Source organism: Notamacropus eugenii, chromosome 7, assembly GCF_028372415.1.
Source record: "Notamacropus eugenii isolate mMacEug1 chromosome 7, mMacEug1.pri_v2, whole genome shotgun sequence".
Taxonomy (NCBI): domain Eukaryota; kingdom Metazoa; phylum Chordata; class Mammalia; order Diprotodontia; family Macropodidae; genus Notamacropus; species Notamacropus eugenii.
Genome location: NC_092878.1, coordinates 55,379,982 through 55,407,945, shown reverse-complemented (window position 1 = coordinate 55,407,945; position 27,964 = coordinate 55,379,982). Strand labels below are relative to the sequence as shown.

At 40.6% G+C, this 27,964-nt stretch overlaps 1 protein-coding gene and 1 long non-coding RNA gene across 12 annotated transcripts in view; one reads left to right on the top strand and one right to left on the bottom strand.

Moving 5' to 3' along the window:
• Nucleotides 1-967: 967 nt before the first annotated feature.
• Nucleotides 968-27,964, top strand: part of LOC140514441 (TP53-binding protein 1-like) — a 130,822-nt gene continuing 103,825 nt past the window's right edge. For 8 of the 11 annotated variants that reach the window (XR_011970624.1, XR_011970625.1, XR_011970626.1 and 5 more), the window contains exons 1-7: nt 968-1,193; nt 19,124-19,158; nt 22,315-22,385; nt 24,348-24,444; nt 24,985-25,238; nt 25,985-26,142; nt 26,504-26,650. Coding sequence is in view for 7 of the 11 variants with exons in the window: in XM_072624804.1 (XP_072480905.1) it covers nt 968-1,193; nt 19,124-19,158; nt 22,315-22,385; nt 24,348-24,444; nt 24,985-25,238; nt 25,985-26,142; nt 26,504-26,650 (988 nt within the window). In the remaining 4 variants the exon portion in view is untranslated. Of the gene's footprint in view, nt 1,194-16,816; nt 17,198-19,123; nt 19,159-22,314; nt 24,445-24,984; nt 25,239-25,984; nt 26,143-26,503; nt 26,651-27,964 lie in introns of those variants that run through there. The other 3 variants (XM_072624803.1, XM_072624805.1, XM_072624806.1) reach the window with 3 other exon arrangements.
• LOC140514483 (uncharacterized) overlaps nt 19,655-27,964 on the bottom strand; it is a 31,899-nt gene continuing 23,589 nt past the window's right edge. Inside the window, exon 5 of the long non-coding RNA XR_011970698.1 lies at nt 19,655-19,959. This is a non-coding gene — a long non-coding RNA (uncharacterized lncRNA). The remainder of the gene's footprint in view (nt 19,960-27,964) is intronic.

The window sequence follows — 27,964 nt, the reverse complement described above, 5'->3', positions numbered from 1 at the left end:
GATGAATAATCATAATATGGGTGAGCATATACATCCAAAGCCTAACAGACTCTTTAAATATTGTATTTCTGCATCTAACTTTTCTCGAGTTAGATTTTCGAGATTTAATTATCTCCGATTGCTTCAGTTACCTGATTCTCCATAAGTAAATATTTTCCTCTGTGGGGTCAACTAAGTTTTGTCTCTTCAGGTTTTTTTTCCTCGACTTTCCCTTACTTCAGAAGGATACCGCAAAACATCTGTAGCCTAGTCTGCATTTAAAAAGCTAGTCTGCATTTAAAAGAAACCCTGGAAAGGAGAGTTCGGGGATGGAAGAAGAAATGTTGATAGGTTGATTAAGTGCTCAGAGGTCCGTGGTACTTGAGTTGTTGGTGCCTAAGAGGGTCTTTGAGGTCCATTTCAAATCTGGGGGCCTAGAATCAACCCCCTGGGATCCCCGAGCCCTCAGGGTCCCGCTTTCTCTGATCGATCTTAAGTTGGACGAAAATGACCGCATCCTCTGTCGTGACACCGATTTCCTCTATCATGAGATCGCGAGCGACAGGGATGTAGGGAGCCACAGGGCAATGAAAGAAACCTCAGAAGGAGAGAAAGGCAAAGCTCTGGGGCCAGGGGAGGAGAAAATGAGGGGGGTGGGAAGGCTGGGGGATTTCCTACCGATCTTCCCCTTCTAACGGGAGCGGAAAATGTGATTTGCTGTGCATTCCAGGAGCGGTCCCCTGGGGTGACCTCTCCCCGCTGGCCCAGGTAGAGGGAGGGGGCTTTGGGGAGGGAGGAGAAAAGGAGGCGGGTTCAGTCTGGTAGGGGTCCCCGCTGGGAGCCGGGGAGGGGGGCTGTATGGGGAGAGAAGAAAGGAGGGGGACTCAGTAACGGGAAAAGGGGGCGGAATAGCGGGCCGGGCCGGGCGGCGCCTGGCCAATGATGTGGCGAGGCCCAGGAGCGCGGCGTGCAGCCGGCGGACATTTAAATGGGAGACGCCGAGATGCTGAGGCACTCGGCGCGCCCTCCATGGACTCGGGGGCCAATCCAGCCGCGCAGACACAGTCGCAGCTCCCAAGCTAGCCGGGTGTGCCGCCCCAGGGGGGGTCGGGGGGCGCGGAATCAGCCCCTGGGGCAGTCCCAGCGACTCAGGAAGACTTACAAAACCCCCAGGTCACAAAGAGAAGAGAAAATAAAAGGACGCTTCGGAACAGGTGAGTTTAACCCGACAGATGCCAGTTCCAGGTCCTGCTTGGACGCAGACCCCACAAGGAGAGCTTTCCTCTAGTGAATCTCGAGCCCTTCCATCAGCGCACCCCACAGCCCCCAATCCATGCTGGGATCCTCCTTCCTTGCTCTCCTCGGGCAGAGCTGTCTGCTGACAGCCACGATCCCGAGAAGGACTGTGAGCTCCAGAGAAGGAACTGTCCCGAGCTGCAGGTTCCTTCTCTGCAGTGGAAACCCGTGGAGGTCAAGCCTGTCGAGGAAGCGCCTGTTCCGCTTTCCTACACCTTACTGGTTTTCCACTTTCTCAGACCGTCTCTTGTTCCCCTAAAAGGAGGGAAGACACCCCATCCGTTAGGAAAAGGCGCTGGGAAGCAGCGCCTTATTGGGGAAGACTTGAGACTTGGGGTTCAGTCTGGGTGATCATCCTTTCCGATCTGGGCACAGAAGGGATTGAGTCAGAGGACTCGATAGTGAGGCGGTGGCGGCAGTGATGGTGGGTGAAAGAAAGAGGGGAAGGAGAATGTGAGCTTCTCAGGTGTGCTTGTGCGTGTGTTTTTGTGCGTGCTACAGTGTATGCGTGATGTAGTGTGTGTGTGTGTGTGTGTGTGTGTGTGTGTGTGTATGTGTGTGGTATGTGTGTCCGTTGGCGCCAGTCTCCTATCTCTTACTGGTTGAGCAAAGTTGGAGAGCTGGGAGAAGGAAAAACCGAAAGGTCGTGCGAATGTAGTAGGCGCAGTGAGAGAACCTTTCACCTGTGCCTTTGCGCACCAGGTAAAAGGCGACTGGCTCAGGGGAACGTGTGTGCGCTTTTAAACCAAAGTGAGCCAGGAGCCCCTAGAGGTGCACAAAGTTGGAGATTCCAGGATCTCCACTTAGCCCCACACTTAGTCCAGCCCTAGATGACATTTTCTCCCTCTCCCACTGAAATGCTCGGTCTTACTCGTGTACATATTGGAAGGTACTGTTAAAAGTTGTAGATGCGCATCCCAAACCCCGTCTTCCCTGTTCCCTTTCCCCCTAGACTGTCACTCAAAGGGGTAGTCGCCGCTCATGCTCTAGATAAGAAGCGGTGACAGGAAATCTGGGGGGAAAGATTCTGTTTCACCAGAAAACCTGGAGCTCCGGGCACTTTTGCAGTCCCAAATCGTCTCAGGAACTCGTCTTCTGGGCAGGCCCGATCTGGTCAAACCTTTACAAACAACCCCGTAGAAAGTTCAGTTGCCTAGGGGTTAATACAAACCAATGTTGAAACTAATCTCCCCAACCCATCCCCTTGTTTAACTGGAACTTGTGATTTCAAGAGTGGGGATCTTCCAGTCGCGAAAAACCACTCCAATGGTGCAGATCGGCAATTCGTTGGTTTTAGAGAGTCGCCTAATGCGCTGAAAAGTTAGGGGCTTTGCCCAAGGTCACATTGTATGAACTCAGGTATTATCTGACTCCCGAGTCTGACCTCTCTCTTCTGTGCTAGGCTACTTCCTTAATGCGTTGATGTTAAGGGAAAATCAAAATGCTATCTGTGTCCTCCTTTCTGCATTATCTAGGAATGGGCTTTCCAGATATAACTCACCTTAACTCATCTAACTCGGTCATGGAGACTTAAAGAAAGCATAGGTACCTTAACTGGATTGGGGGGTGGGGGTGGGGAGAGAGAGAGAGAGAGAGAGAGAGAGAGAGAGAGAGAGAGAGAGAGAGAGAGAGAGAGAGAGAGAGAGAGACAGAGACAGAGACAGAGAGACAGAGAGAGAGAGAGAGAGAGACAGAGAGAGAGAAAGAGACAGAGAGAGACAGAGACAAAGACAGAGAGAGAGACAGAGACAGAGAAACAGAGAGACAGACAGAGACAGAGACAGAGAGACAGAGAGAGAGAGAGAGAGTGTGAAGGCACCAAAATCACTTTTCCTTAGGAAAGTTTACCTCTTGGTTGCAGAATCAGAAACGAATTGCTTCCCTGCTGGGGTTTCTTGTGTCCTTCCTTTGTTCCCACTTCAAGCTCTCCACTAGCGGAATCTGTAAGCCTTTTAATGACAACAACACTTACAACAAAACCCAGAAGTGTTTCATTGTTAAGACTTTGGTAGGTCTTTCACTGCAGAGGCCAGAATCGGTTATGAAATCTTCCGATTGAAGCAGTAAATCTAGGTGATGTTTATGAATGGTTGTTTATTTCCCCCAAAGTGAGGCTGCCACGAAAGCAGTTGATTAAATCAATCCATTGTGTTATTTTATGTTTAAATTGCCCTATAGGCCCTGGAGGAGTGTTTCTTTCTGTCTATCCACATAAGTAAAACAACTAGAATGAAAAAGATTAAGAAAACTCTTCAAGAGTGAGATGAATTCCAAGGATTTATCTGAAAAACTTTCCAATGTACCCAAGTAGGAGCATGATTCAAATTCAGTCCCTATCTAGCATGCAATCTAAAGTCTAAAGCAATGCAGCTGAATTAACTAATCTTCCTTGGCAAACTACTGTTTCATTTTGAGCATGAAATTTTATTTAAGGCTTCTTCACAACTGTGACCACTTTAAAAAAGAAAAACCTTAAGGTTACAATGGAGCTTAGCATTTTCATTTTACATTTTATGGGTTTGATAATGTTCATTGTTTTTTTAAATCCCATAGCTTTTTTGAGAGAGAAACTATTAACTTGCAGGATCCAGTCTAGAGAAATCTAAAATTCATAGAAAGGCAAACTCTGTTAAATGAAAGTTTGGGGTGTTGTGTGTGTGTGTGTGTGTGTTGTATGTGTGTTTGTGCATGTGTGTTGGTGCATGTGTGTTGAATAATAGGATCTCTGCAGGCCCTTACTATAGTGGCCACACTGGAGAACACTAGAAACACGATTCATTTCCTTATCTTTGTGCAGTTTCTAACTAGGACTCAGGAGTATGAGACTTTCAGGCTCTTAGCTCCGATCTGATTATGTGTTAGGATCGCAGTCCTGGTCTTCTGCCTCTGTCTTCCAAATTGAAGCTCTCTGTTGGAACACTGTGTTAAATAAATATATGGAGAAATGGTGACATATCTCCAGACTTTCTAACACTCCAGAATCAAAAACAATTTATCTAGAAAAATTATCTTAACACCAAAGATAGAAATTAAATGTGTTGCAAGGGCATTTCCCTTTCTGTCTGCTTAAAGATTTTGTTTTATGTACTAAATATTTCAGACAGCATACTACTATACTACTACTATGTACTATATATAAAGGATATTTTATATACTAGCAGAGATACAACTGTTCTGTCTGAGAGGTAATGTTGGGAAGTAGCATTGTCTACAATGAATCTTATGAAGGAATCATATCTCAGAAATGACTAATCCAGAACACTACGTTGGAAAAAAAAATCATTTCTTTTTAGAGTTTGTGAGTGTATGTGGGGGGTGAGGTGGGTGAGAGGTGAACTTATGTGCTGGATGACAGGAATGAATCATGAAGGCAGGTATCACCTTTGTTGCTTACAAAATAAAAATGATTTTGTACAATACTCAGTCCTAGAAAAGCAAATTCATAATAGATCTCATTTTTTATTCATCAAAAATAAAGGTAATGAAAAATAAGTCTAATTCATTGAGAGTAGCCTGGTATGGTGGAAAGAGCACTGGTTCTAGACTCAGAGAATCTGGGTTCAAATTCTCACTGTCACTTCTTACTTGTATGATCTTGGACAAGTCACCTAATTCCTTTGTGCCTCAGTTTTCTCAGTTGTAAAAAGAGGGTTAGATTAGATGACCTTCCAGGCCCCTTCTAGCTCTAAATAAATGATTCTAAGTACAGGTTTACATTTCCAAACAATCAGTTTTAAGGGGGAAAAATTCTTCATGCCCATAATGAAAATAAAATCTCGCCCTTATATACGCTACAAATTCAGTCATTCATGGTGTCAGATCATGTAGCACAGAGTAAATCTATACTAATACAAAAAAAAAAAAAACCCTGTATGTAGCATGAATTTGCCTTGACATCATCATTTTAATGGAGTTTTATTGTTTATCACAAAATAATTTTTCTTGACCTATTTTAATATATATAGTCCTTTAAGTTCTTACCTCCTAAATTTTTGTGTCTTCTGATTCCAAGTGTCATCTGGCCTTGTATTGTATGTGATTTGTCCTTTATTATTGAAGAGGACCTTGACATCAGGAACATGATGCCATGACTTGCAAAGTGAATTGTATGAGTCTGGTCATCTGTTCTATGCAATAGAGAGAGACAAGTCCAACTTAACTAATGGTCTTCAATTTCAGGATTTGTTGGTTTGGGCATTTGTAACGTACAGAGGATAGATGAGTCTCTGCTTCTTCATAGGCATTTTAAAAAACATGTAAAGTCTACTTTTTTTGTTTGATGAGTTTGTCAGAAAATTCTAGACTATTTTATTTTATAATTATCATTGCTAAATCATGATACTGAGGTTTGATTAAGTCATCTTAGCTCTAAAACTAGGATACACCCAACTCTTCTCCACTTTTATCTTCCGCATTTCCTAGACTATAAGCCTAAGGAGAAAATGGTCACAGCATCCAAAAAGTGTGGAGTATAGGTGATCACCTCTAGCATCTTTTTAGGGAGATAGTCACATTAAAACGTGTCTTTTCTAGGTATCTCTCCAAAACTTTATTCACTGAGAATTCCCCAAAAGTCCAGGCACAAGCCTCTGACCTCCTTACAGCTTTTCTCTACTGTATTTATTATGTCAAACCCTTAAAACCTAGATAGCTAGTGGAAAGAGGACTGCACTTGGAGTCAGGAAGACCTGAGTTTTAATCCTATTTACACTGTGTGTAAGTCACTTATCCTCTCTCCACCTGTTTCCTTATCTATATAATGGGGATAATGATAGCATATGCCTCCCAGAGTTATGAGGATCAAAAGAGATAAGATTTGTGAAGTACTTTGCAAACCTTAAAATGCTATATAAATGCTGGATGCTATTATTAGAAATAGGTGTGGCACAGTCAGCCAAATTATGAAATGCTGAGAAAGCAAAATAAAAAGGAAATAGTCTCAAATTCAGTAAGATAACAGGTTCTGTCTTATGTAGAGTAAAAAAACATGAGAAATAGATTGTGCAAACTAGTTCCTTTTTTTGTTGTTCTTTAAGATCCAGAAGACTGTGCTCCTCAAAAGCCTTTCCAGTGGTACCCACCACAATGACCTGCAAATCAGCGTTTGTTACATACACTGAGTGTCATGCAAGTAAATGATGAAGGAAAACTTAAGGAAAGGGTCAGGTAGAAAAGACATACTTTTAGTCAGGTTTTAAAGAGATAAGAAGGAAGGAAAAACTATGAGAAAAGATAAAAAAGATGATTAGTCCAAGAGATAGAAGCTACAGGGATTGCTTTTCACAAAAATCTGACCTGCTTACACGGCAGAATATTCAGTGAAAATTGACATAGACGTCTATTGTGTTGGCAAAACCTGTTTACTGTGTGCTGGTAAATGTTTAACTACCAGTCTTCTAAGGAAAAAGAAGTGTGCATGACACTTTAAAGTTTAATTTGCATCATTAATATTTATGGACATTGTTAACATTATTAACATTATTAATATTTTCTCCATCACTTTCTTATGTCTAGACAGAACATGAAATCAAGTCCTGATTTGTAGTATTTGCTGATTTCTGAGTTGTAAGGGCTCGCACTGATCATTTAACAATTGTTTGTCAAAGTATCAGCTGGCTCTAATATGCTTCTGCTTCAATTGACGTAAAAGTGAGTCTGAAGGATCACAGAATCCAACCCAAAGAGCTAGACATGACCTTAAACACTTTGTCATCTTACAGATGAAGAAATCAAGACCTAAAGAAGTTAAATGACTTGTGTAAATGACAGAGATATGAACTTCTATTGCTTATCATTGTTAATTCTATTTAACTTTACTACTAGATGATCTAGCTTGGTTATATAAGTGGATAGTATAGTGAATGGAAACACTGAGAACACATACACTCCTCATAAACAATGGGAGATCCACTGGTGAACATAGTGGCCATTCATACAAAACCTCTTCTGGGACATCGTTGTCATCAATAGTTATTGACCGCCTACAGTGGACAAGACACTGTTCCAGTTCTTTAGGATACTAAGATGAATCGACAGCATTTATTCAGGCATTTACTATGAGTGTTACATGCTCAAGATGCAAAGATGAAAAATGACACAGTTCCTCATGGATCATAAAATTTATTTGGAATTCTATCCAAGTATAGTGGGCCATTTCACAGGTGTGGAATTCAATGAAAAAGTGGGCAGTTAATTGGAAGAGAGGCAAAATCCATTCTCTTCAACAATTAGAAAAGCTCATGACCCCAGTCAGGAGTTCTTAACCTGGGGTCCATGAAGTTGCTTTCTTTTCTTTTAAATATTTTGTTAACTTTATTTCAATATGGTTTGTTTCCTTCATAATCATATGTATTTCATTTTGTGCATTTAAAAACATTATACTGAGAAAGGGGACCAGGATTCTACCAGATCACTACCCAAGTCCTTGAAACAGAAAGGTTAAGAATGCCTGCCCTAAGTAGATTTTGAACTTATTTGCTTAAATAATCCACAGTTAACCTGTATAAGAACTGTTATTTAATAGATTCAGAAATATTTTAGCAATTTAAATACCTTCTATTTTATTTATTTTGAAAGTGGAATTTTTTTTAAATCATACCTGAAGTTATATGCTATCTTCCTCAGGCACATATTTATTATTTGGGACAAAATAGAGTGACTTGAGCCTCAGTGAGAAGAGAGAATGCATTAGAGTGGGCTGTTTATGTGTAATTCTTAAAGACTTACCTATTTTCAACTAGAAAGGCACAACATTGCTAGTTTCCTTTCTTTCCTTCACAAAAACATGGGCACTCACATATACACAAGGATTCTACTGGCAATTTTATCTCAGCCATATGTTTCTGGATTGGCAGTTTGATCAGGCAGCTTCCTCAGTCTAACTCCACTGCCTTCCTCTGCTTTACCAGACTTCTGGTCAAGTCCTCTACAGTCTAGGCTCAAGGTAAAGTCTCAGGGGGCAACAGTATGACAGGGTCTTAGATGGCCAGGGTAATTAAACTCCTCACCCAGCCATCTCTAACTTTCTTTCCTCTCCTTGAATTGTGCTTTCCCCCCCCTCCTCTCGTTTCCCTCCTCAACTGGAAGAAAATATGCAACAACATTTTTTCACACAGATTCCCTATTATGTACTCCCCAGAGAAAAAATGCTTAAAGCATAGAGAGACCTCATCACAATACTTTCTGTTCTATTTACCCACAGACAATATCAGTCCTCTCGTGAACCATGTACAGTATCTGATTGGGGATCACAACCTATCTCAAGTAGTCTCCCTAAATACCTACTGGACTTAACAGATAGTGAGATCTAAAGCAAATAATATTTCTTATTTTTTATGTCTCCGCATTCCTCTACAGAAATCATAGTGTGATGCTGCATCATGGTATGGAGGTAACACTGGGTTCTTGAAGACTATGTCAGGTAGCATAAGCATTGGCATATTCAAACAACCAGGAAAAACTTTGAGTATGATTTGGATAACAGATTGTGTCTGCTCCATGAGGAACAGCAAAGTATGAGGAGACATTACCAGAAGTTTGGCCATAAAGTGATGAATTCTTTGGCCATGGTGACCCAGGCACCAAAGAGCTAAAAATGCAAAATAGTCCTGACTAATATGTGGCCCCCTTCCATTTCTGTGATGATGGTGATGGGAGCATGAGAAAGGGATCAAGTGGGTTAAGCATCACGTAGTTTTCAGATCTACAAGTCTATGTTCCAGCCACTGATTCCAAAGAGGCCAAAACTGCTCAGTTCTCTGAAGACCTACAACATCTTCTAAAAACAACAACCAAAAAAGATGTCACCTACATCACAGGGGATTGGAATGCTTAAGCACAAAATCAAAAGATAACTGGAATAACAGGTAAGTTTGGTCTTGGAGTACAAATGAAGTGGGACGGAGACTAACAGAGTTTTGTCAAGATAACTCACTGGTCAGAGCAAACACTTTTTTACAACAATCCAAAAGGTGATTCTACACATGGACAACACAGATGGTCAATATTGAAATCCGACTGATTATATACTTTGCAGCTAAAGGTGGAGAAACTCTATAGTCAATTAAAACATGACTTAGAGCTCACTGTGACTTAGATCGTGAGATTCTTGTTGCAAAATTTAAACTTAAATTGAAGAAAGTAGGGTAAACCATCAGACCCCATAGGTATGACCTAAGCAATATATTTTAAGAATACGAAGTAGAGGTGATGAATAGATTTAAGGGATTAGAGCTGGTAGAAAGAGTGCCTAAAGAACTATGGACAGAGGATCACAATATTGTACAGGGGCAGGGACAAAAATATCCCAGAGAAAAAGAAAAGCAAGAAAGCAAAATATCTGTCTAATAAGGCTTTACAAATAGCTGAGGAAAGATGGAAAGTGAAAGGTAAAAGAGAAAAGGAAAGATATGTCCAACTGAATGCAGAATTCCAGAGAATACCAAGGACAGATAAGGTTTTCTTAAATGAACAATGCAAAGAAATAGAAGAAAACAATAAAATGGAAAAGACAAGAGATGTCTTCAAGAAAAGTAGATATATCAAGGGAATGTTTCATGCAAAAATGGATATGGTAAAAAAATAAAAATGGTAGGGACTTATGAGAAGTAGAAGAGATAAAAAAAGAGGTGGCAAGAATATACAGAAGGAGTATGCAAGAAAGATCTTTAACCTCAGTGATAATGGTATGGTTACTGATCTAGAGCCAGACATCTTGGAGAAGGAGAAGAATTGCTAACAGGAATACTAGTAAGGGTGATGGAATTTCAGTTGAATTATTTAAAATTCTAAGAGATGATGCTGTTAAAGTGTTCCATTCAGTATGTTGGCAAATTTGAAAAACTCAACAGTAGCCACAGGATTGGAAAAGATCAGTTTTCACCCTAGCCCTAAAAAATGACAAGGTGAAAGAATGTTTGAATTACCAAACAATTTTGTTCATTTCCCTTCCAGACTGGGATCTGGGGTTTGTTTGGGTTTTTTTTTTTTTTTTGATGAGGTAAAGAGCCCATTCTCTGCCTCATTTCTTTATCAGTGAACAGGCATTGCCTCAGTCAAACTGAGACCTGTTAAAGACCTTAGCTTAGAAAGGCCAAAGTCTCTACTGCATCTAGGGCCATCTCTAGTCATCCTGATCTATAGATGGCTCTGGAGAAGAAAGTGAGGCTGGTGACTTGGCACAGCCCTCCCTCCCTATATCCAATTCACTTGCCTGTGGTAGCATCATTTTCCTGGAGTCATGATCCTCTTCAAGAACCAAGGAGAAACAATAGCAAGCAATAGTGTCAGTATAAATGCAAGTCAGTTGTTTCAATATATTGACTCATTAGACAAGATCACACATTTAGAGAACCAACAGATTAATGTTTGTAACGCTGATCTGAAAACTTTGTTGTTCTTGTCTGACTCCTCACTGCTGTCTACGTTCACTCTGAGACCATCAGGATCCAAACAATGACCAAGTAGGGAGTGGCCTGGGACCTATCATTCTCTAGTCAATGAGGGCCAGAGTGATTGGGCGTTGTCAGGTGCTTAAGGGAAAAAAAAAGTTTCAGGGATCAAAATTTGTCATTGTTTGTCCCTCATTCTCCAAGAGGACCATGACATCAGGGAGGTGATTCCATTCTTGCTATAAAGGAAGCTACAAGGCATGAAGAAATTGCTGTTAAGTGAAGGATGGTTCACAAGTTTCATTTGTTTTTCCAGAGAACTGAGTAGAGGAGTAAGTTGTCAGTTTGGATGGAATCCTAATAAAGCTGCCCCCACCCCCAATATTCTAACTTCCTTACAGTCCCATTACCCCTACTTCACCACTCCCCCATCCCTAACTCAATATCCGAACTTCTTTATATATGCCTCACTGCTCACTAGAACAGGTGTGTCCATGAACTCCTATGTCTCACAGAACAGCAGCAGTGTCCCTGAGATGAGATCCCAGTCACTGTCTCTAGCCAGTCACTGGTTCCAGACCCATTCCTCATACTTCCCACAGAAACAGCAGGTGTATTCATGCACTCAACCACAACCACATCCATCTAGTCTCAGACAGGACCATCCTTGGCCAATCAGAAAGCAGCACCACCAGGATGCCCATGCAGGATGTGGACCCCAAAACAACAGAAGGAACTTTCTCTAAGTAAGCACCTGCTCGGTAACAGCAAAATCTATCCTTTCGGTGAACCTATGACATAGAGAGGCCCATTATGTCATTATCATACATTCATACCCTGCCATGGATTTTTCTGTATGCATTGTAGGTATTTGCATACACAATTCGACCGTGGCTGGGACTCCTCCCCTATAACCTAATCCTTAACAAACTCCTCCTGTCTTCTTAATATTCATAATTTGTTACGTAATCGCATCTTTACCCTATAAAAATCCATCTTGCTTTCTCTGAAGTTGCTGGGCCCTCTTGGGCTTCCTAGGAAGCATCAATCTCAAGAAATGTCTATGCTTGGATTAGAGATGGTCTGACTGAATTCTTTGAGATAGTTCTACCACAACATTATCATGAAACCACAACAGTTCTATACTAAAGAGATCTTTCTCAAACCTGTCCTCCAATATGTTAGTTATTCTTTCTAACTTTGTCATCTGAAAATTTGATAAGTATGCCATTTGTTACTTTATCAGACGTTAATAAAAAACAAAGTGAAACAGCACAAGGCAGTGTTATAACCAAGGTGTGGAAAATCAAGTTTGGCCCAGGGCACTGAAATTGAAAAACAGCGACATCACTTGTACTCTTTTGACAGCATGTAAACAGCTGAACCTAGCACCTGGATAACAATAATAATTATTTTAAAAAGGAAACTGCCAGATGGTACAACTGCTCCCCTCAGGGTTGTAATACAGGCAAATTCCTCTCAGATTTGGACCAATCCTTCTTCCTAAGTGACTGGAAGACTAGTGACACTCTACAAAGCACAAGGAAAGTTAGGAAGAGGATTCAGTTTGGAGGTAAAGATAATGAGTTCGGTTTTGGACATGCTGAGTTTATGATATCTATGGGATGTCCAGTTTGAGATGTCCAATAATAGGCAGCTGGAGATGTAAGACTGGAGGTCAGAAGAGAGGTTAATGTGGGATAAAGTAGATTTTTCTTAATCACCAGCATAGAAATAATCATTGTATCCATGGAAACTAACAAAATCACCAAGTAAAAGAAGAGGAAGAGGGCCCAGGACAGATAGCTATGGCACATCTGTGGTAAGTGGGTATGATTTGGATGAAGCTCCAGCAAAGAAGAGCAAAAGGGGTGGTCAATTAGGAAGGAGGAGTACCAGAAGAAAGTATCCCAGAAAAGGAGAAGAAGGTAAACACAGGCTCAAAGTTTACAGAGAGGTCAAGAAGCATGAAGCCTGAGAAAAGACCCATGTTTCTCTCTAATAGCCTGTAAGTTGCCTGAGGGAAGGGACTCATATAATGTAGTGGGGGCAGTTCATAGGTATTTGATAAATTCTTTGTTGAATGAATGAACCAAGATACTCAATAGCTTCTTAAAAGATTGTCTTAGCAGTCCACACAGACATGGATGAAGCATGTATATTGCACAGATCAAGATCATGATACTTAACTGGAGAGATGGCACATGGAATTAATCCATCTTTTTTTTTTTTTTTTGTGATAGACACTGGACATAAACAATTGCCTAAACCCAGAATTGGATAGGAGGAAGAAATCAAACTGGATTCTATTTGGGAAATTGCAAAGCACTTTTACTGATTCTAAACTGTTTTCTCTCCCTTTGCAATTTAGAAAAATGGTCCCCTCAAAAAAGTCATGAACAGGGATTTTACAACTGAGATAATCAGGAAACTGGGACAGGATGCTTCCTCATAAGTTTTTTTCTTTATAAAGCAGAGGTTCTTAACTTTTTGTGTGTGGCAATCTAGTGAAGCCTATGGACCCCTTCTCAGAATAATGTTTTTAAATGCATAAAATAAAATACATAGGGATTGCAAATAAAACCCATTATTTTGAAATACAAATTTCAAAATAGTAAAAACAGACAAAACTTCAGACTCCAGCTTAAGAATGCCTACTTTAGAGAACTCTTTTTCCTCACTTCCCAATTTACAATCAATCAACATTTACTAAGCACCTATAATATGTCAGGCACTATGCTAAGCATTGGGGATGCAAAAAGGCAAACGACAGCTTCTACCCTCAAGAATCTTCTAAGGAGACATGTAAACAAATATATACAAAGAAGCTATATATGGGACAAATAAGAAATAATTACCAGAAAGAAGGTACTAGAATTGAGGTTGAGAAAACCTCCTTATAAAAGATGGAACATTAGCTGAATGAGGGGAGTGGAAAGAGGATAACACTGTATACAGTTATAGCTACATTGTGTGAAGGCTAATTTTGATAGACTTGGCTCTTGCAAGGCAAGGTTCTAGGACAACTCCATAAGGCTCATGATGGAAAATATTATCCACATCCAGAGAAAGAATTGTGGCATTTGAATGCAGATGGAAGCAGACTATTTGCTGTCTCTCTTTTGTTTTGTTTCTTCTTTCTCATGGTTCATTCCGTTGGTTATAATTCTTCTTTACAATATAACTAAAATGAAAATATGTCTAATATGAATGTATATGGACAGCCTATATCAGATTGCATGCCATCTTGGGGAGCGTATGGAGGGGGAGAAAATTTAAAACTCAAAAGCTTGTGGGACTGAATGTTGTAAACTAAAAATAAATATATTTTAAAAATAGGAAAAAAAAGATGGAATTTTAGTTGAGAAGTCCGAGAAGTCAGTAGGTGAAGCGGAGGAAGGATAGCATTCCAAGGATGGGAGACAGCCAGAGAAAATGCCTTAATTTACCTGTGGTTTTAGAAATCACAACAATGAGTAACAATAATGATTAATAAAGTGCTGCTTCCCACCCTTTGTTGCTTTTAAGAACTCCAGTTGATCTCCCCCAGGGACCACCCAACCTCATTTGGCTTCCATCCTACCTCCTCTTAGGAGACTGATGATATCTCCTTTACAGAGTATAGGTGGGCAAGCTGAATTCGAACTCTATTAGTGCTAGAAGAGACCTTAAAAAGCTCATAGAATCAACTGGTTCTACTGTTTCATTTTAAAGATGGAATCTGAGGCCCAAAGAGGTTAAGTGTTTGTCCGTGGCCATACAAGTAGTAACAGAGATGCACTTTGAACTCCCACATAGACTTCAAATCAGGTGGTTTTCCTACAATATTAGACCAGATATTAATCAACACCGCCAACTCTTGGGGCAGGCAGAGTTAGAGTTGGGCTACCTCCATAAGCTAACAGGAGCCTAAGTAAATTCTGCCTAGTGGTGCTTAGAGAAATGGTGTGTTTAGCAGAGACCTCCCATACTGCCAGCATATCTTCCCGTAGAGCTGCAAAAAGATAAGTAGCTCTTAGGCTAGTTTAAGAGGTTTGAGTACATAATCCCCAGTTTCTTTGGGTGCCTCCACTCGAGCAGACCTCTCTCAGAGATAAGATAAGTCGTATCTCTCTGGTCACAAATTTTTAAATCCCCAATTTCTTCCAGCTCCTTTCCTTCCCCAAAGTGCTTTGCACAAGACTGATCCCTGGAGAAAAGTCTAATGGGCACTGCCTTTATGTTTCCTTCCAGGCTTCGTTTGGGATATTAAAATCTCTCCTTTGAAAAGGGCTTTAGAGGCTTTTAGATTGCTTACTAGCTCTGGGCAAGTCACTTAACCTCATGGACCTCAGTTTCCACCTCTGTCAAATGAGTAAGAAGGAAATGGCAAATCCCTCCAGTATCTTTGCCAAAACCCCCAGAGAGGGGTCACGAAGGGTTGGACACGCCTGACAACCTGTCCTGAGAGCGCTGCAAGGCGGGACTTTGGACCAGCACGCTGCGTGGGGCTGCAGGATTGTGGGGAGCAGCATCCCTGCGGATCACCTCTGGGTATTTGTGATAAGCCTCTAGTGGCCCCCAAGTCTGTCTCCCCACACCTTCTAATACAAGCCTAAGCTTGGAGCCTTCCCTTGTCTTTGGAGACCACACCGAACCCCGCTTTACAGGGGAGAAGCTGGGGCTCAAAGGGGTTGCATGGCACGCGCATGATCAGGCACCCCCTCATGGCACCTCCAGCCTCCCCCCCCCCCCCCCGACCATGGAGGGGCCTTAAGGGCGGTGTAGCGCTCAAGGCTGCAGGAGCCCGGTCCAAACCTCGGCGTCCTGCCCGGGACGGGAGCACGTGGGTGGAGTCCCCGCCCTGCGCCTAGCCCTTAATTAATGGTCTGAGTTGCACGGCCCTGACCATGGTCCACCAGGGATCTCCGCCCTTACAGGGAGCTCACGCGCAGTACCTGTCGGACTAGCCGTAGGACCGGGCTCTACCTTTCTCCCCCCACCCCTCCCCCCTTTCGGTTCTGCTGACGGCGTTACCGCCGAATCAGGCTATTGTTAGGCCCCCGCGGAGGGGTTCTGATTGTGAATGGCGCGGCCCAATCAGAGAGCGGGTCGAACGTTGGCGCTGCCGTTTGAGCCGCTGCGTTCGGCCCGAAGCTGAGTTCTCGGCTGGGGTGCGGAGGCGGAGCGGGAGCTGAGTGCTTGGCTAGGCGGCGGAGGCGGAGTGGGAGGCGGGAGACCGCGGCTTTGGGATTTGGATTGTGGGGGCGACCGGTCTGCCGGAGTGGGCAGCCCGGGATGGGGTAACAGCCCGGCTGACGGAGGGCGGTGCCTGAGCGTGCGAGACCGGTCCGGAGGGGAGCTCGAGGAGTCCGCGGCGGAGCCAGGGCCCAGGGCCCGCCGGGCCTCCGGCGTCTGGGGCGACGTTAGCCTAGGGCCTGACCGGCGACGAGCGGGGGGCCGCAAGAGCCGCAGACCCGAGGGACCGGAAATAGAGACTGGGAGTCTAGGGGAAAGGTCTTCTGGGGTGAAGGCCTGGGACTGGTTGGTGGGCAGTGACCGGGAGGAGCGTGGACGAGTCTGTGGGGAGTGACTGGAGAGGAGCGTGGACAAGTCGGTGGGGAGTGACTGGAGAGGAGCGTGGACAAGTCGGTGGGGAGTGACTGGAGAGGAGCGTGGACAAGTTGGTGGGGAGTGACTGGGGAGGAGCGTGGACGAGTGACCGGGAAGGAGCGTGGACGAGTCGGTGGGGAGTGACCGGAGAGGAGCGTGGACAAGTTGGTGGGGAGTGACTGGGGAGGAGCGTGGACGAGTGACCGGGAAGGAGCGTGGACGAGTCGGTGGGGAGTGACTGGAGAGGAGCGTGGACAAGTTGGTGGGGAGTGACTGGGGAGGAGCGTGGACGAGTGACCGGGAAGGAGCGTGGACGAGTCGGTGGGGAGTGACTGGAGAGGAGCGTGGACAAGTTGGTGGGGAGTGACTGGGGAGGAGCGTGGACGAGTGACCGGGAAGGAGCGTGGACGAGTCGGTGGGGAGTGACTGGAGAGGAGCGTGGACAAGTTGGTGGGGAGTGACTGGGGAGGAGCGTGGACGAGTGACCGGGAAGGAGCGTGGACGAGTCGGTGGGGAGTGACCGGAGAGGAGCGTGGAAGGGTCCGTGGGGAGTGACTTAGAGAAGGGTCAGTGGCGGGGGAAGGAGCGGGGTGTGGACAAACAGACCTGAGGGCTTGGAATTGAGGGTAGGAGACACGGAAGTGGCAGGAGCAGGCCCGAGCCCCAGCGGGGCTCGTGGAAGTGGACGAGAGGGAGTTGAAGCGAAGGTGGTGACACCGAGGGTTTGTAGCAAGTGGAAGAGGTGGTGGCTAGAGAAGGTCAATGGGTGGAAAGGGATCAGGACGAGGAGGAGGGGAGTGGCGGAGAGGTGCGAGACACCCGCAGAAATGAGGCACCGGAGGCTGGTGAGGCTGACCCTGCTGCAGCATCTCGAGGCCGCCTATGGCTTAAAGATCCAGAGCGCTCGCGGCCGGCAGGAGTCTCGGGCGATAACTTTTAGGGTAAGACCAGGGGGAAGAGGGCTGAGGGAGGACATCCGAAGGCTAGTAAGAGTCACTGTGAACCAAACTGGTGAAAGTGGAGCATTAATTTTGTCCAGAAAAGAGGACAGGATGATAGCTAACGTATCTCTAGAGCTACCTATGTGCCAGGGGAAAGAAACTGAGAGGTTTAAGTGGTTAAGCGGTCAAGTGACTTGTCTGGGATCACACAGATCTTCTGACTCCAGACCTCGCTCTTTGTTCACACACCCATTTAGCTGCATGTTTAAAACTAGAAAGAAACTTAGAAACTATCTCCTCTAACTCACGGTTTTACAGAGGAGGAAACAGGCCCAGAGAGAGCTTCAGTAATTTGCCCAGAATCACGCAACTATTCTACAAAATAGATTCTGAACCTAGGTTTTTCTGACTGTTTGCTAGTCCATGCCGCTTCTCGATTTTACACATGATAAGCCATATGGTGAAGATGTCAAGATTTACTGTTGGTTATAACTAATGTTTCTATAGTACCTTAAGGTTTCAGATTACTCCATGTACTTGATTTTATCTGAACCTTACAACAACCCCTTGAAGTGTGTGTGTATCTTTCTCTGTATATATACATGTGTGCGTGTGTGTATACACACACACTACATGTTATTATTATTCCTGTTTTTCAATCTGAAGTTCATAGAGGTTAAGTGAGTATTTGTGATTATTTTCTGAGGCTTTTGTGGGCTATCAGGAAGGGTGGTTCATTTAAAAAGAATGGTGTTTTCTGAATGGTTCAGTGGAAATGGTTAAGTACTGAAGAGGAGTTCTGGTTAAATACTAGTGTGTGTGTGTGTGTGTGTGTGTGTGTGTGTGTGTGTGTGTGTGTGTGTGTGTGTGTGTGTGTGTATGTGTGTACTTAGATTAATTAATACAGCTTCTTTTATGTGGTCCTGTTGTGTATATTTGTTACAGCTGGTTTTTGAGTGCATAATAGTTAATTGAATCTGATTATGCCCAAACCTAATTTTTGCTATTGTCAGCTTTATGTCATAAAACATTTTTTAACTAGGTAGTTAAATTGACACTTTTTTGTTTCTACTGATTATTTACCAATATGATAGTCTCTTCAGTTGTTTCAGTCTCTACCCAAGATTTTATACCTATGAGATAGTAATTTCAAAGATTTCAAGAAATTGAAGGAAAAGATTTAGAAATGTGATGTGAGCCATGTAATATTTTTGAGATAGCATTATGTTCTACAAATGCATAAAGAAGACTAAAATGATTGACAGATGGAGAAGGTCTTTGCAAGACATAGCCCTTGATTTTTTTTCCACTCATAAAATCAAGGAATTCATTTCATAATTTAAAAAAATCGTGTATCAAGCATCTATATACTATGTTTTAGGTGCTGAACAATACTTAAGATCTTGTCGGTAGAGTAGAAACTGACTAGTGGACACATTGTATTGGACAAACAGCCATGCAGAATATTACTCAAATATGAGAATGAACAGTCATATTATATTATATAAAGTAAGTATGAATGTCTTTAAGAGATAAGTGTAAATCAGAGTAAGTAGCCGCTGGAATTGTTTCAGAATGTAATGTGAGGTGAGATAGCTAAGAACAATATTAAAGTTGTACTTCTATTTGCAATAACATTTTATACTGGTTCACACTTAAGAGTTTCTAATACAAAAACTTGTGAATTGCACTTTATACAAATACATAGACTAATATATAAAAACTAATATTTGTGTTCTAAAAATCAACTTATTTGTCAGTATACTGATTTTTCCGTCTTCCCCTCATTTTTTAAAATATTCTATTGAAGGCATTGATTTAATCTGTTTAGTGTAAAGAGCACTAGGCTCCTTGCCACATTCAACTATCATTGCTATGCACCTCCCGTATCTGTACCTTAGCCCTAATCTTTCTCTTCAATTCTAGCCCTGAATCATAATCTGCCTTTCAGACATTTCCAGGTGAGTGTCCCGTAGGCATCTTAAGTTCAACATCTCCAAAATAGTACTCACCCACCTCTCTCTGAAGTTTCTTTTGAGAGCAGTTCTGTCCTAACCGTTCTGGTTTGTGAACTTGAAATCGGCTGTAACGCTTCATTTCCCCTCAACCCCTATACCCAGTCACTTGTTGATTCCCCCTACAAAACATCTTTCTAATCCTTCAATCTATAACCCTAGTTCAAGTTGACCTGTTAACTTCTCCCCTGGACTATTATAGTAGCTTCCTAATTGTTGTGTAGGTCATGGTTTTACCCTCCAGGTTTTATCCATCATCCACTTAAAACAAATGATTGTTAAAGCATGGGTATGACTGTGTGGTTCCTTTTTTCAAAAAGATTGCTATCTTGTTTAGAGTCAAATACTACAACTGCCTTGTTTGGCATTTGAAGTCCTTCAAAAAGTAACAGCCAACCTTTCCAGGTTTATTACATATTACTCTGTTTTTTGCAGCGTGCAGTTAAAGTAAGCCTATTTGACATTTCTTTGCTTCCATAACTTTACAGAAGCTATCCTTCATACCTAAAATACTTTTTCCCACACTTCTGCCTCTTGAAACCCTTAGTTTGTTTCAAAGTTTAGCTGAAGTGTAACCTACCCTTTTCTAGTTTCCCATCCTCCAGTTAGTGCTTCTTCTCAATTGTATTGTATATATTTACTTACGTGTATCTATGTCTTTTCCCTCTACTTCTCCTCACCTCCATGAAAAGTAATTTCTCTGAGCAGGGACTGTTTCATCTTTGTTACTGTATCTTTCTCTGGAGCCTAGAACGTAGAAAGTGTTTAATAGATGTTTGTTGCATGAAAGAATTTCTCTCAGTGACCTCATCAGTTCCTAGGGTTTTATTATCTTTCATTCAAGATGATTAAGAGCCATTGTTAAAAAGCTGTCCTTGAAGCCTGGGATTAAAATGTTGCCTTTGACTTTTTGTGTGATTTCCTGGCAAGTCATTTAACTATTCATTGTTCTAGGCATTTAAACACTACTATTTGCAGAAAAGTTGCCAGTCTCTATTGGTAGAATAAGTGCCCTCATTTGGGAGTTATCTACACCAGTGAAGTCACCAGTCATATCCCTAATCCTAAACCTATGTAGATGACTTGTAGGTCTGTATAGCCAGTCCCAGTTTCTCCTCTGAGCTTCTGGCCTGCATCACTGTTTGCCTATGGGATATTTCAAACTTGATATCCAAGATTTATCTCAGTTTCTTGATATTACAAACCTGTCTCAGAGATATCTCAAACTTAACAGGTCCAAAACATCTCATTATATTGCTCTCCAAACTTCCCTATTTTTGCCCCCAAGGCACCACCAGTCTTCTCATATCCCAAGTCTAGTAACTTTCCATTATCCTCTTCATTTTCCCTCACCCTGTATATCTAATCAGTTGGCAGTTGTCTTGTTTCTTTCTGACCCTCCTTAGTTCAAGCCTTCATCACATTTAGATTACTGAATTTGTCTCCTAATTGTACTTCCTGCCTCAAACCATTTCCTATTTCTGTCTTATCTTACATATTGCTGCCAAAGTGATTTTCCATTAGCCCAAATGTGATCTACAAAATAAACTTCATTGGTTCCCTGTTAACTCTCTAGGATAAAATAAACTCCTCTACTTAGCTTTTAAAGCCTTTCACAAGCTGTCTTTCCATCCTCATTGTATGTTACTCATTAAACAACCCCACCCCCAGCCCATACCGACTAGCCTTTTCTGTGTCCCCCATGTACTCAGGTATGTCCTGAATCTTCCTTTGCAGTTGCCATCTCCACATGCCTGTAATTCACTCCATCCTCACCTCTGCTTCATCTCTCTTTTCCTTCAAGATTTAGCTAAAATATCACTATCAACCTTTCCTGATTTTCCATCCTTCCCCCCAAAAATGCTTATTTAGCTATTTTGTATTTATTTATATTCTGTACGTACTTCTCTCCCTCATTAGCACATAAGTTCCTTGAGAGTAGGGGTTATTTTATTTGTATTTTTATCCCTAGTGCCTGGTGTATAGTTACAGCTTAATAAATGCTTATGGATTGATTTTTTAAAAAATACTATAAATGGCTTATCTCCAGTCCTAGTAATGGGATGTCTTCTGCGTTAGTCATTTTCCTAAGTGTCGTACGAGCTTACAGAAAATTTTTATGCTTAATTCTTTCAGTATATATATCTGCACTGTTATTTTTTCCAGGATCTCAGAATTTGATTTCAGATTATTAATAATAGCTCATTGTTACAACATGTAGTTTATAAAACTCCCTCTGAGTTATGTGGAATTATCCTCATTTTACAGGTGAGGTAACGAAAGGGCTGAAATGGCTTATTAGAGGCCACATAACTAATAAATAGAGACATGACTTGATACCCAGGACTACTGAATCTTGGTGCCTTTCACAAGTTATTCTTGTGATAAATAGTCTTCGGAAAAATTGTTAAGAATTAGTTAAGAAATATTTAATAGTTAAGAATAGTTAAGAAATAGTTAAGAAAAATAGTAAGAAAGAAGATAATTTTATTATAGAAATAGCAACTGTACAAGAAGAGGTTGAATTGGATTTTTTAATGTTTTAATGTTTACTTTCAGTATTTCTTAGTCCTAGTCTCTTGGAACATTTTGTTAGAAAATTTGTAACATTCATCAGCCAAAAAAATTAATCCATCTTACCCTATTATTGGTCAAGGAAGTACACAGATAATTTGATGCAGAGTTAGTATTTGCAGAGCTGTGGAAGGTGATTTCAGAAAAAAATATCCATTTTAATAGATGCAAATTGAGAAGCATTAAACCTATTTGAAGTCCTCTTTAAAAAATAATACAATAATGATACTTTAATGTGTGTTAGTATTTGATCCAAATGTTCTGTAACTCTTTCATTAGCATAATTAATAGATATTATTGGCATAAGGTATTTATTTTAGTATTTGAGACTAGTTCTGTTCTTAAGACTCACTGTTACCAAAGTCTGTTGCCTTTTAGCTACTATGACTAATTATATCTCAGAATATTAGTAACTAGTTTAATTGTTTTTTTGCTCTTTCCCTGAAATCACAATTTGTCTTCACATTCTGTGCTTATACCTGTAAATTTTTATCTTGATGCTTATAATAAATGACTTTTACATTTTAGGGGAAAATTTTTCGAGCACCTTTTTCTGTACTACCCCAGACATTTGTACCAGAATATGGAAACATTCCAAGGTAAGAAAGGTGTGAAATTAGCCTAGAATTAAGTGGTGAATTGCAAGGTTCAGAAATTAGTAGATATTTCACACTTGGGTCTTTAATTCATGGACTTTATAATTCCACTCTGAAATCTGTATTTGAATGAAAATCCCTGTAATGTAATGATACCCTTAGCACAGTGCCTGACAAATAACAGACTTTCAGTAAACGTTTATTGGATGAATGAATGAGTATATTTGGGAAGAATTGTGGGAGAAGAGTAATTATATGTTATTGAGATGCCCAAGCTTTTGTAAATAGTGATCACACAGTGTTATTCAGATTTGTTATGCGCACATTTCACATTCTAGTAAAAGGATTTCTAAACACTCACGTATTGGGGAAATGACGACAAAACTCATGTTAATGAACCTGCTTAGATCCTCCGAGTCCTTTACCTAGGAGAGCTGTGTAATCTGTAGAGATAACGTTTATTTGGCATTTAGTTGTTTTCATTCTTTATAACCTCTTTTGGGGTTTTCTTGGCAAAGATACTGGAGTGTTTTGCCATTTCATTCACCCCCTTATTTTACAGATACGGAAACTGAGGCAAGCAGAGTTAAGTGACTTGCTCAGGGTTACATAGCTAGGAAATGTCTGAGGCCAGATTTGACCTCAGGAAGATGAGTCTTCCTGACTCCAGGCCCAGCACTCACTCTATCCACTGGGCCATCTAGCTGTCCCCTTTAACATTGATACTACATGTATTACCTACAGACTTCTATTGAGCATCGTTCTGTCTGCATTATTTTGTTCTACATATTGAATTATTTTTTTAAAAAATCATCTCTGTCTTCCGAAGAGTTGGACAAATGATGTTGGCAGAGAAATAAAGGTCCCACAGACAAGCAAATAAAGAAGTAAATTAAATGAGATATGAATAGAACCTATAAATAAAAATAAACTGATTTTTCAAAAATGGAACTTGTATTTCCTCACATCTATCCCATTTTCACACTTTTCCTGTTTTGATTGAATGCACAACCATTCTTCTCATTTTCTAGTTTTAGAGCCTCAGAGTCAATTCTCCACTATCTTCTCTTTGAAATTCCCTCCTCCCACATCCCTTTAGTCCAGTTAGTTGCCAGGTCTTGTTGATTCAAGTCTCGCTGTTTTATATCCATAATCTAAGCTGCTGCCAATTGATGTTCCTAAAACAGGGGTCTGACTTAAGAAGCTTCAGGAGCTTCCTATGGCCTCTGGGATAAAATACAAAATCCATTTAAAACTTTTCATGATCTGCCTCCCATCTACCTTACCAGTCTGTTGGCTATTAGTCCTTTTGACGATACATACACTCAGTCTCCTGCCTCCATTCTTTTGCATTAACTATCTCTCAGGTGTATAATACATTCCTTCTTTACCTTTGCCTCTTATAAGCCCTAGCTTCTTCACTATTATATAAGACTTTTCCTGACCTATTTTTCCTCTACCCTAGTTATCATTTGTCTCTTAACACTACTTTATATATACTCATCTGTGTATATGCTGTATATGTTGAAATGGAGGAATTTTTTTTCCTTTTTATCTGTAGTATTAAGGATGCCTTGCATATATGGAAACTTAATGAATGTTGAATTAAATTGAATTAAAAAAGGTTGTTGCATTTTATGGGATGGTAATTACAGAAAGATTTGTTGGGGTATACATGTCTGTGTGTATAGAGGTTATATATATATGTGTGTGTGTGTGTGTGTATACACACTTAGATAGTATGGCTCTTGGGTATATAGTAGGCTGTGAAAGTCATGGAATGAGAGCAACGGTCATACTAAAATTAGCACAAGAACAATGAGTAGATTATAGAAATGGGAAATGATTTATAATTCAGAAGTCATGTCAAGGATCTTCACAGCCTATTGATGTACCTTGACAAGTATATTCACTTAGTATGGTTTTTGTAAGATTAAATACATTAATGAGACCTGCCTTTTTCAGTTTTCTCGTTGATGCTTGCACATCTTTGGAACAACATCTTCATGTTAGGGGTCTTTTTAGGGTTTCTGGATCAGCTACCCATATAAAAGCACTGAAGGTAGGCATATTCCTTGACTATTTTTTCTTTCCACAGTTGTCTAATTAGGTTTTTGTTGTTACAGTCCTCAGATATGACATGAATGTGCAAAGGGTCTATTATTTTCTAGCATGTGGACTCCCTCTAACATCACATCCCATATGACTTTAAATAATTACTGTGGAGATGTCTGTGAGCACCTTGCACATAGGTAGTTATTGGGGGGAGGGTTTGAACCCAGGTCTAATGACTCCCAAGCTCAGCATTATGTCCTCTCATCTTTTCGGTATTAATGAATGGTAGAGTTACAGCTGACCAGCTATTATTCCCTTTGTGGAAAGCATTTATAGCTTACATGAATCCAGTAGTTAAAGAAATTAAGTATTTTTGATTGTTTGCTAGAGCTTCTTGTGTGTTTTGTAATACATGACACCAGAAGCAAATAAATAAAAGAATTAAAGTTTACTAAGAAAAACTCTTTATCTTGAGATGTAAGCAGAGATTTTGATCAAAATGGAGATCTTAAATCAAAGAATACTGATGACTTGAAATTTATTTCAGAGGAAACTGAATCATGGTGAAAGCTGTCTGTCTTCTGCAGATCCACAGGATATCACAGATCTTATTAAGAAATTTTTTAGGGAGTTGCCAGAACCCATCTTTCCAGTTGATTTGCATGAAGCTTTTATCAAAGCTCAACAGTTGGAAACAGAGGAGAGGGATACTGCTACAATGTTGCTCTCTTGTCTTATGACTGACAATATAGTATATGTATTACGGTACTTCTTTAACTTTCTCCGGAATGTTTCTCTCAGGTAAGTAAAGATCAAGTACAAAAAATTTTAGCTATGGGGAACTTTTGGCTAGCCAGTTATAATTTTAAGCAACAGTACATTTATTTTGTTTTCAGCTATTTGGGATGGAAATATTTCTTAAAATTTATTTACATATTTCCTTATCTTCTCAAATGGAGTATATTGAATACAATTTCGTTTTTTCTTTATCATTTTGAATGTCATTATTTGTATACCGTAATACAGTGATCTCCAGGGGCCTGTTTCTGCAAGGCAGTTTACCCTAAAAGGTCTGACCTGTGATGCCATTTGATTTCATATTTCTGTTTTTTTATAATTTTTCTATTTCTTTCCTTGCTATCACCTGTCATTTCTCACTACAGTTTTTGTGCCTGCCTGTAACCACTCCTCTCACCCTTTCTGTTTGGCTACTTCTAATCAGTTATGAACTTTGAAACCAAATGCAATAACCAACTGTCTTACTATTACGTTTTAAATAAGTTAGTACTGATTGAGGATTTTGAGAAGCTTGGCTGTGAATAAAATATTAGTTTTGGATGCATGGATTTTATAAATTAATTTGACTGTTAGAAGCTTTTTTATTTCCTATTTCTTGGTTAAATTCCTGATAAGGTTTAGTATTTGCCTTATACATAGCCAATATTAAGTAAGAGTCCCTACAAATATGCCTGTTAGCTTCTTGAAATTGTTTCTTAGTTCAAATTTTGACTACGTTTAATGGTACCTACTTTTTTTTTTTTTTAAAGAGTCAGTGAGAATAAGATGGATAGTTATAATCTTGCAGCAATGCTTGCTCCAAACCTTTTACATTCATGGAATGAGAAAGTGTCGAAGAATGCAAGGGAAGAAATTCGACTGGAGATTGCGGTGGTAAAGACCCTGATTGATCATGCAGCTGATATTGGTAAGAAAAGGTGAAATGTCTTCAGGGCAGAATGTTTATGTCTTGCCAGCTTCTCCCAACTAACCATTAAAACTCTGAGGCAGAAACAGTGAAAGAGTGCTGGACTAAGTTAGAGGCCTTGGGCTCACAGAGACCTCCAGCTCTTTTGCTTGCTCCATATGTGATCTTGACAGTCATTTAACCCTCGGGATTTCAGTTTTATCATCCGTAAAATGAAGGGGGTGAACCAAATGACTTCTGAAGGTTCCTTCAAGCTCAAGTATATGATTTAGGAACCTGTTCTCTGACAGAAGTTTAGTGTAGAATACCTTTATTTTTAAAACAACACAATAAAAACAACATGGTCAATGTTATCCTTTAGGGCGTGTGCCAGAGTTTATCATGGCAAAGATATCAGTCATGTTGGGTATTGATGGCCCCAATTCTACTCCATCACTAGACGACTGTGAAGAAGGTGAATATGAGTCTTCTATTGAACATAAGGAAAAGAGAAGACAGGGTGTAGGTGGTGAGTATTATTACTATTTGACCTAAGCATGGAGGTTTATAAGCTTTTATTATTTAAGGTAACTACTCAACAGAAATTTTTTTTACTACCTTCTTTATGTTAAGGGCTGTGGGAGATATAAAGACGCATACCATATTATTACCTCTCTTGGTGTATACAGTCTAGTTGAAGAGATAAAACATAGACTCCTAGAATTACAGAATTTTTTAGGTAAGAGGGGGAGCCTCTTCCAGACTCTTTATTTTACTAATGGGGAGACTATGCTTCATGTAGGTTAAGTGACCTGCCCAAGTTGTAGTGTTTGCTAATGACAAAGAGTCAGAATGTAGGTCTATAGAGTTCCTCTTGCAAAGAGTTAAAAATAGCAATATTAGTAAATGTAAGATTGTTAAAATGCCCTCGGCTTGAAGAAGAATGAGTTGTTAGGGAGGGCGAATTGGAATTTTATTTGGATAATCAAAAATGCATAATATTTGGCCTGGATGAGGAAATTCAGGTGTGGAAGGGCGTGGTACATGTGGGAGACAGTAAGTAGACTAACTTTGTTTAAATGAAGACTTAAATGGAGAAAGGGAAGAAATCAGAAAAGAAGACTGAGGACGGTCACGGAGAATCGTTGAACGCTAACTCAGGCGATTAAGTTTTATCATGTAAGCAGTGGCCACCAAGTGGAAGATTTGGTCAGAGTATTGATGTCCTGGAAATGATATTTTGGATGAGTCTTTAACAGTACACAGCATTATTTTTAGGCCAGAAAGACTGGAAGGGAATTGAGGAAGGTTTTTGCAATAATCCAGGTGTGAATAGTCAAGGCCTGGCCTAAATTGGTAGCATTGTAAAAAGGAAGGAATAGATGAAAAAGGTGCAAAGAGTCAATAGGACTGCAGGCCATTGTAATACAATTTTTAATAAAGTCAAATATATTTTAGGACTCACATAACTTAAAGTTAGAAGGGACCCTAAAAATCATGTAGTTCAATTTCCTTTACAGGCAAACAGTTTTTTAGGATTTAGGGGGATGTTGACAAAATCTTTTGTTTTTTTGCATTCGGTAGATTATATTTTTGTAGATTAAACTCAGACAAGACCAAAATAAAGCAGATGTAGACCTCCAGAGAAATTCTAGCCACACAGATGCATGTCATTCCAAAGCAGCTTCTTTGTATTTTTAAAGATAGCAGAAGGATGATGTACATCAAAAGGCCAGAGCTAGAGGTCAAGCCTAAAAGCTAGATAATTTATGCGATTGGTGCCTGACACTTAATAAATGTTTTTTGACCGCTGTACAGAAAGAGCAGATAAGCTACAGATATA